Consider the following 10,807-nt stretch of genomic DNA (forward strand, 5'->3'; position numbering starts at 1 on the left):
CGCGAGTTGAAAGCATAGGGGCTTATGGCGCAGCCGGTGCTGCTCTCTGGCGGCCTAAAGGGGAAGGTAGAGGGAGGTTAGCGATGTCGCCACCAGGTGTCGCGGGCGTTAGCTCCACTCGCTGGCGACAAGTGCAGAAGTTACTATTTCTGCCACTAGATGTCGTGTGTGGTCCATATTTGCACATATTTTTTCTGTGACAAATCGTCCTTGAAGTAGGCCACTGCCTGGCGAGTTCACGTCAGGGCAATGATCCTGGGCTAAATTCTGAGAACCAAAGGGGGGAAACTGTGGGGTGAGGGTGGACAAAAAAAAAACGTTACGAGGCTGGGAAAGAGGGTCCACGAGATACTCGGTCGTGCCGAGACTCGCTGGGCTCAGCGGGCCTCTAAGAAATAGAGTTTGCAAGCCAGAAGCTGCTCTATGCAAATTTAGTCATGTAGGGAATTAATATTACAGACCCCGGACGTGCTAGGGAGTGAGAGAAATTGCAGTCATCCTGCTAGCATAGCATGTGCTGGCAAACATATCGTATTAGGTGGTGAGAACAAAGTGACAGAGAACTAGACTGAGAAAGGTTTGATAGAAGTAGCCAGACAAAATTAAATTAGTTTAAAAATGAAAAAAAAAATTATTAAATTTGAAATCCGTGCCCAAAACACCAATAAACGGCACAGTAGAGGTATTTATCTCTCAAAATTCATTTAGTGAATACACTGGCGCACGGAGGCTTGCTCACCGAGCCTCTGGCCGAAGGAGCGCTCCCTGAAGAAGAAGCCGTCCGGGCGGCCCTGGAACTCCTCGCGGCGCAGCATCTCGCGCGCGGCCTCGGGCCCGCACGCCAGCACCATGGGCTGCGAGCCCATCATGAGGCCCACCAGCGGGCCGTACTGCCCGCGCCACTCCGCCATCTTGAGGTGCACGAGCCGCCTGGGCGCCGACAGCAGCGAGCCGATCAGCGGCAGGCTCGGAGGACCTGCCGGGACCGGAGGTTATCTCTGAGCACTGTGGCCAGTTTGTCCACGTAACAAGATGGCGGCCATTTTTTTATATAGTATATACTACATACTCTTGTACACAATCATTTTTCTCGAGTCAACGGTCTTTATTTGTTTAATAGTCATGCGCTTTTCCACCACCATGCATACCTACATCACTTATGAGAAAATGCGATTTTCTTCATTGCACAATATGGCGGCGACCTGCTTCTCCCTTATGTCCCCTGGCTTCAGCAGAGATACACACAAACTGTGTTTATGCTCCATCTGTAACTTTCTCTAATCTCTGGTCGGGACAGGACCGCAAACCCTCAACGGGGAACCACGTTACTCCATCTTATTTCATTTTAAATGAAACATATGTATTCACGTTAAAATACAGACATTTGTGAATTTGTACAGTTACCTGAAAAACAACTGTATCACTACAAAAAACGTGCATTTATGCTTTGTGTTGTACCGCTGACTCCAATGGTTAAAGTTACTTCTAAACCGTTCCCTGTAAAAGCTTATCAGTATTAACTGTGCACATTTATAAACATAATAAAACAAAATATTTTTTTCGAAGGTTTAAAAAATATTATGCTAGAAAATTAAGCATTAATTAATATAAAATAATGCGCTAATTTTCATAAGAAATACTCAGTATTTATTTCGGTAAACGTATTTCATAATTGGAAAAATTACCATAGTCACGTGTTGTATAAAGTTTCTATGCCTTTCTTATAGTTTTACGAACTATTTCTTGGAAATTTCTTGTTAAAGTACAGAACGCTCATTTTACACACATGTCACGCATTTAACGAAGAACACGCACATTTGGACGAAAATTCAACAGTAAAGTAGCACATTTAACGGAAAGGACGAACATTTTAACGAAAATTCGACAAAAAGGAAGCACACTTAACGAAAATAGGACGGACACTTGGACAAAAATTCGACATAAAGGAAGCAAATTTAACGAAAAAGACGTACATGTGCTCGAACATTCAAATCAGTAGATATACGTTTTTGACACACGTAACGACCTGGCCACTGGTTTACGATCTGGTCACAGGGATACCATTTCTTTGCAGGGATACCATCTCGTCGCAGGGATACGTTCTCACCACAGAGATACGATTTGGCCATAGGGATACACTCGCGGAGACTTGCGGTATTCTCCACGCTCTATCGAAACACGTACCGCATTTGTTGATTACGAACCAACATGCAGCGTGTGTTGCGTTATGATCCGCGGGACTTGTGAACCACGGTACAAATCAGTATCCCTATGGCCAATACAATTAGGTTTCCGAGTCATTTCGGTATATGTGGATTCATTTCATTTCCATTTGTATAGTTTCAGATTATTTCTGTTATTTCACATTAAAATGTTCAAGTAGAGAACATTTCCACACATTTCAGTTCTTGGATACGATCTTGTCTCAAGGATACGATTTGGTCACAGGGATACAATTGATTGCAAGAGGCGGTATTATACAATGACCAAACAGTCTTTGACTCTAAAAGTTTTGGCTTGACCCGTATTAGGCATAACTGCTCCATCAATATTTGTCTGCTAGACTACGAGGCTCCAACTAGCTACAAGTCTATGAGACTATAAGACTGCAAGGCTACAAGGCTACATGTCAACAAAGGATATCTGGCTACGAAGCTACAAGCCTAAGAGACTATTAGGCTGCAAGAATAAGAGTCTACATGGCAGCAAAGACTACTTGGCTACGAAGCTACAAGTCCACGAGGTCAAAAGACTCCAAGGCTACGAGACTATGAGGCTACAGGGCTACAAGACGTCGAGGCTACGAGATTACGAGACTACATGGCTACAAGTCTACAAGGCTTCAACTACATACGAGACTACAAGTCTGCGAGACTACGAGACGACTTGACTCTTACTGTCTTTGTCTCAATTCAGCTGCGTGAGTTCATTTATCTCATGCAAAAGAACTTGTTGCAAGTAGTTCTGCTTTTATACAACAGATTTCGTCACATGTTGCATGCATGTAAATATTTTTTAAATTTTTCATGAGGGATGTGGGATGCTCACTCACAATCGCAAGATAAGATTGGCTTCGTTAGACATCAAGGAGAAGAAAGTTCGTCTTGCATGATAATGATTCTCAGCAATCTTAAGCTTTATTATTTAACTGAGTAATGATTATTTTTTGTTTGGATTCCACCTGATAAATTTATTGTTAGTGCTGGATTAGTAACATATATTCACTAATGAGGTACATGAAACTCTGAAGAAAAGTGTATATCTCATTAAGTAAAAACATTTTCATACAGAGATATATTTCTCAGAAATAACCAGAAGCACACGGAGAAGATCATCAGAAGTCTCGCCAGGAATAACCAGAAGCACAAGGAGAAAACCAACAGAAGTGTCGCCAGAAGAACTTGTAGAAAGGAACAAAATATTTGCAGGAATAATCAGGACATGATGTCATACTGGTTAACGTAATTTCTGCCATAGTATTAGTGATGGGAGGTCAGTCTGCCGGTAGCTTCCATGGTGGAAGGATCTGCCGGGTTTGAACCCAATACCTTTTTATATTTTTTTATTACAATTGAATTAAGTAAATATTTTTGATTAATTTTAAAAATTTTCCCAATAAAATCGGATAATAATAGTAATAGGAATTTCAATATGACAGATGAATTTAAAAATAACTAATTTTTTTTATAAAAAATATAAATTGTAATTTTTTTATTAATTTAAAAATTTTCCCCATTAAAATCGTGTAATACGGTGTACATTATGTCATCTAAGATGGCGGTAGAGGTAAAGGTCGTGGTTAAAGGCCAAATATCCTCATAGTTATTGGAGGCTAGTAGATGAGGACTTTAAGCCACTTTTGAGGACATTTCAAGCCTCTAGTATTTTTGACAAATAAAATGGGAAATTTTCCCTCAGAACGAGAATTTTTCCCTTGAACAGGGAAATTTTTCGGCATTTCTCGGAATTTTGAGGAAATTTTACACAAAAATTGCCACCGTAGCATCAAGGGTGGCCGGTCATTGACCTCAACCTCATACCTCAGTGAGAAGCCTGTCCCCGGACTGGCTATTATATACCTATATATATGTATTATATATATGTATTATATATTACAATACATATATATGTACTGAATTATTGACTTGGAAACAATCGACGCGTAACATTTTGCTCAGCATGCAGCCCAACATGTTGGGTGACGTTGCGGAACTTTTGTGTAGCAATGTTGTCTGTCCATACATGATCAGTCTTCAACACGCCTGTGTATCTAAAGTTATTCTCAGCTGAGATTTTTTTTATAAATAGAATTTACATGCGTTACTCTTATAATTTTTTTCTAAAATAACTGTGAGCAGTATCCCACAGACATTCACAATTTTGATACTGTTGAAAAAGCTGAATTGCACGTTCGTTACACAATGTCGCGTGTACGCCTACACACGTCAACATTTGATGCGCAATTCTAGTGAACGGAATCTAACAATATGACGCGCTTCGTGTTTGGCATCGCTGGAAAACGTCGCTCGCTGCCGGGAAGCCTTAATTTCACAGACGAGAGAGCCACACCCGAAGTTCCCCGAAGTTCATGCTTGGTTTTTATCCCGTATCACAACAGATGTATTTATTTGGGAGAATAAAAAATCCGGGGGATTTATTCTCCAAATGCGCGGCTTTAACATATAATATGTCATTCTTAAAATTAGCAAGAAGTAATTATAAATACTTTAAAACATTGTGGATGGTTGGTTATATTAGGTAAGTATAGCTACATTAAAAATACTATAAAATCATTATATGGTTGCTTAGCAAATAACTTTTTAATATGTAGCTATCCAGCGCTAGGAAACAGTATACGTGATTTCACAGTATCTTTAATGTAGCTATCCTAACCAAATCAGCCGTCCACAATGTTTTAAATGTTTCTTCAATTAGGTATTTTCCTCTAAAAACAATTACAAATAAATACCGTTGCCTTGTTTATAGTCTTTCCTTTTATCAAAAACCGCCATATTTATTTACAATGAACAAAAAAAAAAAAACCGAAGATGCACGATCGGGCGTTTGGATCTCTCGTCTTTGAAAAGAAGGCTTCCCGCGCGCTGCCGGGAGAAGTCTCGTAACACGTTTAGCGTCACGCGTTGCGCCTGAATTGTCGGCCTTAGTGAAATACACGTGCATGCTTTTTTTTATGCGACTTTCAAGTGATTGGTTAAGTAAGTTGGTTTGATGAAGGGGAGTCGTCGGTGGGAGCGCGGCGTCAGTTCCGGGTTCGGAGTCTATTTTCGGAGCGTGATGATCTCACCAGGCGGGAACCTCCTGGGTCGCCGCGTCCTCAGCCATAGCAGGACCACGATGCACAGCGCCAGAACAGCCGCGAGCCACATGGCGGCCTCTGGGGCGAACAACCACTCGTGCTCTAGAGAGAGAGAGAGAGAGAGAGAGGGGTGAACCAATATTCAAATCGGAAAGTTACGTGGTGGCATTCCAGGTAAAATCCAGTGAATTCAATAAACTCTACATGATAGTTGTTGACAACTTCGTCAGGATCGACAAACAGTGTCGATCGATCTGAACGATATTTCATCATCAGGTAAAATGACTGTTGTATTATTTTTAAATTTGATTGCGTCTCAACATGTATGTAAGGCGTTCTCATGGCGGGGCAACATCAGAACATGCGTTGTTTCAAAATATCGGCTGTACAGACCATTATTTCATCATGCTTCACACACTAGACCAGCGGTTCCCAAATTTTTTTTTTCCGGCCAGGGAACACCATGATCGACTTTTATTTCTGCGGAAAACCCCAACCCCTTCAAATAAATTTTATTTGGCAATAATTGTGCCTGCTTCTTCATGTGACATGTCCTGACTCGCGGACCCCCTGTGACCCTGCCACGGAACAGCTTTTGGGAACCGCTGCTCTAGACCCTTTGGAAGAACAGGTAGTCCATATACTTGATTAATACCAATCATTATGGAATTATAGCACACTTAAGGAACTAAAAGGAGTAGTTAGAGAGGTTGGAGGGGCTGACATGTATGTATACAGACGCAAAAAGTGTGAAACTAAAGGTGAATTGGAAAAAAAAAATCATACAACATTTATAAATATTTTTCAATGATCATGTTTTCAAATGAGACCTTTATTGCTCAGTTTATTGTGAGAATAAAGGTCTAAAAGCTTAGTTTTTTTTTATCTTTTGGCTTTAAACATGAAACTAAAACTTAAACATTTCTGGTAGGAAGAAAGGTTTTGATGACATTTAACTTAAAATATTACAAATAATGTACTTGGATGCATAACAAATTTGCGTGGTACGTTTATTAATGTGTCTGTTGGGGGTTGGAGTCACTAATCATAATTTCTGCCCTTTGCCAGGGACATAACAAGGGGGGGGGGGGGGTCCCTTGGGTGCAGACCTTCTCATCCAATATATATATATACACACACACACACATATATATATATACACCGCGTGTGTGTGAAGACAGAATAAAAATATTATAGCAACTGAGTTACACAAGGTTACAGAGAGAGTATTTTAGAAGGATTCGTAATATTTATTGGGCTAAAATAAGGTACTTCCTCCCCATTATATTTCGATAGAAGCAGCATGAATGTGTTTCCAAGCAGTCTATATTTAATGCCGGTTTGAACACGTGTTAGTTGTAAGCATGTTTTACAAACAAACCTCTCATGTGTGATTCATGTATTTAATATAATTTATATATTTGTATTTATGAAGATTGACTTAAGAACATAGTATTAAAACAAATTAAATTATCAGCAAAATATTAAATGTTCTTTTTTTTTCATTTCTCAATTTAAATCATTGCTTAAATTTATATGTGCATAAATTTTGTGGCTCTAAAAATCCACTGTTCCCTTAGCATATAGATGTCAGTTAATTGTCTTTAGAAATTCAATAATAAAGCAAACTTACTCGTAAAGAAACGGTCTCGTGGTTTTACTGGAGCGAGGGAAACTCCTGGCTGCGGCCCTACCCTTGCTAAGGAGAGCCCAGTACTTTAAGCACGCACTTAAAGCTGATGCAAACGTCGTGTCCGGTACATATTTTCAGTTAGTACGTCGGCATTAGCTGAATGAAGACCCTCAGCTCAGCGCAGGTTCATGCACAGACTGCAAACACGCCTGTTTTTTTTGACGTGACAACGTCTAATAAATCGATGAACACCGGCTGCACGCACGAAAAAGGATGACTCATTGTCCCGTTAAGCACATTGTCCCGTTACGCTTTGTCCCGTTACGCTCATTGTACGCTTGCGTCGCATCTATCTATCTTCCACTCGATTGGAACAACCATCGATTTGACTTTTTCGAGGCACATTCAACTTGAAACACTCCCATTCGTTTCCTGCTTTTCCTATCATCGTCCTATCCTTAACAGAATAACACAGATTGGAAGAAGTTAAATAGCAAACATGTATAAAAGTTATAGTTAAAATAATCTCTTCGTTAAAGTATTAAACATATTTGTATTAATGAGTGCAAATAAAAGTAAATTTATCAATTAAATTGTAGATTTCATTTCACTACTTCTTTGTATCCATACAAAATAGTTTTAATTCAATAAAAACGATTCAATTTTATTCATAAAAGTATGCAATCATTTCATCAATGTTTTGTTATGACGTTGTCACGTTAAACTATCGTCCGTAAACCGACTTTACAGACAACCCCTTTTTTTAAAAACTCTTCCACACTTCAATGTCACTAAACGTCCTTCAATCACACCGCAGCCACAACCTAATCACTACTCTCACGAGCGCAGGCCGCGGGGGTCTGGAACTCCCCGCGGGCCAGTGGTTCGACTCCCGGATCCAGCAACCGGACCACGTGGCCCGCAGTGGACACGACGGCTGCGCAGTAGCAGCTGGCTCTGCGGCGGCGGTGACTGATGGCTAGACTGGAAAAATTCGCGGTTTCAATTACCTCTAGGATAGACTCCACGATCCTTTATGTACTGGGAGAATTTCACCTGCTCATTTGATACTGACTCGTGACACGCGTTACTTGGGATGCTTGTGATTTGATACTTCTTTTGTTGGTTATTCATTGTCTTAGAGACCTTCAGATAAACGGTGGTCCGATCACTGACTCAGCATAAAGGTGTACGAGTTTGGAGTCAAGCCTACCGCGAAATGAATCCGCGAATTTTTCCGGTCTCTACTGATCGTGCAAGTCCGAGCTGAGCCGAGATAACTGCTCGCGCTCCCGACCTCGGCTCGAAAACTCTAGGAAACTCATTCCCGTAGAGACATGCAAAAATTCGCGGATTCATTTCGCGATAGGCTAGCATCAAAACAACCATACCTTCGTACCGCTTCTGTGATTGGCCCACATTTTATCCGGGGAACTGTGAGCCAATGGGGAACACTAAACCAAGAAAGTGCCGAATTACGGACAGCAGCCTAGTTTGAGACGTCTCACGCGTCAGTAGCCAACGAACAGGTGTCATTTCCGCGAGTATTTAAAGGACTGTGGAGTCTATCCTAGAGGTCAATGAATCCGCGAATTTTGCAGGTCTCTAGGTCATTCGTCACCCGGTTGTCGTCGGCCATGACCCGACTACTGACAAAGGCAGTCGCGGCCTTCCGTCGCGGAAACTCCCGGCCGTCTACACAAACAGCATTGCCTTGTCTCTGCAGCTCTTCGTGTTTTACGCAACACAGCCCACGCGACGTGATCAGCATGTCGTTTGTTTTTTCAAAGCTATTACCGAACCTAAGCTAGGTAGGCGTGTTCACAAATCCGCAGCTTTGTTAAATACAAGTGCAGGATGTCCATAAAAGAATATCTCAGTTTCAATCAAACTGTAATAAAAGTTTAATTAAGACTATTGACAACAAATAATACATTAAATTGAAGGTAAACCAGCCAAGTTTCTTCCTACAAATGTTCAATATGTGCACATTTAGTCATACGGCACACATTCAATCTAAAGTCCGATTATTTCCACGCTTTGGTTAACACGTCCTGAGTAATGGAAGCAATAGCCTCTTCAATTCTGTGTCTAACTCTGGCAAATCATTAGATAGCGGCGGGACGTGGACTCGATAAAATAACCACATGGCGTTATGTCAGGTGAACGTGGAGGCCAGCGAAAAGAGTTTTGTCTTCGGGACCATCGGCGGATGTTTTTGCTTCGTGAAGAAGCACAAATAAACTTTAAGTGAAACGCACGCTGAACTGAAATTACAGATTCACTCTTGGCCTATTGCAGAACACAAAACGCTTTACATTCAGGAGTCGCCATTTTGCGCAGGTGGCACTGCATGTGTCACTATTTGAGTTACTCTTTGATTGCGACTTTGAACCAAAACTCTACAACACTTACAGTTAATATTATTAAAATTTATAACTGGGAAATTCTATTATGGACATAAAGTAAGTAAATTAATACGTATTCAGTCTATTAAATGAAGTGATATCGAAACGAAATTGTTTTGTAATAGTATAATTTATTCAGTCTGCTTTTAGGCGTAAGGATATGCCTTACTAAAAAAAAATAAAATAAAATTGTCGTATCAACTAGTCAGAATTATCTTAGAATAATGTGTTTTATAAGTATCACTAAAACATCTGAACTATACTGAGAAATGTGCAATGTTAATGTAACGAAAAATGCATGTAGCCTTTAAAACTTTTTTAAATTTTAGCTGTAGCATAAGGGCCCCACCCACCCGGACACACACACACACACACCTACACACACACACTGTGTGCAGATCTTCAGTAGAAACCACATGATTTGAAAACAGCTCAAAGATTTACGAGTGGTGTCTGTTTACAAAAATATATTTAAAATGCGCGGAGGGTGAGTGAGTAGTTCTGTTTCTATATTTCATTTTGAAACCGTATTTTTAGGAAAGTGAAAAGGGCTATAAAAAAGGCGTTTTTCCCGAATACTTTTTTGAAAGCACCCAAGGGCCTTGCACTACGCATTTATCTTCATTTCTCTGGCATCTAAACGTTATGGTTACCGCTGAAATGTAGAGCCTTGCGCTTGGACCCTTAAAGGTAAGACGTGAGTTAGTAGACAAGCTGAGGAGGGCACCGACCTGCTGTGTGCGCGGCGGCAGCCAATCAGGAGGCCGGGCGCGGCAGCTGAGCCAGCGGCGAGGCTCGGAAACTGACTGGCGCGCGCGCGGAAAGTCGAGATAATCACCCGCTGTGTTGGCCAAGGCCGCTGCTCCGGTTGGCTGGCTGCCATAGTTGGAGGGGCCCGCGGGCTGAGCGCGATGTAAGACACGTAAACAACGCAGGTCGTTGAGATTACCGCAGGAAGCCCGACAACTGTGGACGTCGTGACGGTACGCATGGGCGTCGCAAGGATATATTTTTTGTGGGGGACTTCAATTGATTTAGTTTTTTGAGGAATATCCATCCCTTGGAAAAAAAAAAGGCGGTGGGTCCGGGTGTCCTCCCCCAGGAAAATTTGGGGTTTGAAGGTGCAAAAAGGTAGTTTGTAGGCTTTTTTCTTTCCTAAATATTCTAATTATAGTTGGTTGCAATGTATAATTTATTTTTTTAAAAAATATTTTCAGAGAACAAATTTGCAAAAACACAGTGCTCACATTACCACGATTGGACTGAATGCACCATGCGCAACATATGGGCTGTATCACAGAAATCATATTTTTAATATAACTACGAAACTAAATATATTATTGGAGGGGACGAAATTTAAGACTTTTATTATTGGGGGGGGGGGGGACGTGTCCCCCCCGTCCCCCCGGTTGCGACGCCCATGACGGTACGTACCGTAAAATTTGAGTA

At 41.1% G+C, this 10,807-nt stretch overlaps 1 protein-coding gene across 1 annotated transcript in view; it reads right to left on the reverse strand.

Moving 5' to 3' along the window:
- LOC134541542 (methyl farnesoate epoxidase-like) overlaps positions 1-10,156 on the reverse strand; it is a 30,465-nt gene extending 20,309 nt beyond the window's left edge. The window contains exons 1-3 of the mRNA XM_063385056.1: positions 10,090-10,156; positions 5,306-5,419; positions 740-976 (exon numbers count right to left, since the gene is read on the reverse strand). Coding sequence (XP_063241126.1) covers positions 740-976; positions 5,306-5,387 — 319 coding nt within the window. The 5' untranslated portion in view covers positions 5,388-5,419; positions 10,090-10,156. The remainder of the gene's footprint in view (positions 1-739; positions 977-5,305; positions 5,420-10,089) is intronic.
- Positions 10,157-10,807: the final 651 nt, after the last annotated feature.

The sequence above is a fragment of the Bacillus rossius genome (assembly GCF_032445375.1).
Source record: "Bacillus rossius redtenbacheri isolate Brsri chromosome 4 unlocalized genomic scaffold, Brsri_v3 Brsri_v3_scf4_1, whole genome shotgun sequence".
NCBI classification, from domain to species: domain Eukaryota; kingdom Metazoa; phylum Arthropoda; class Insecta; order Phasmatodea; family Bacillidae; genus Bacillus; species Bacillus rossius.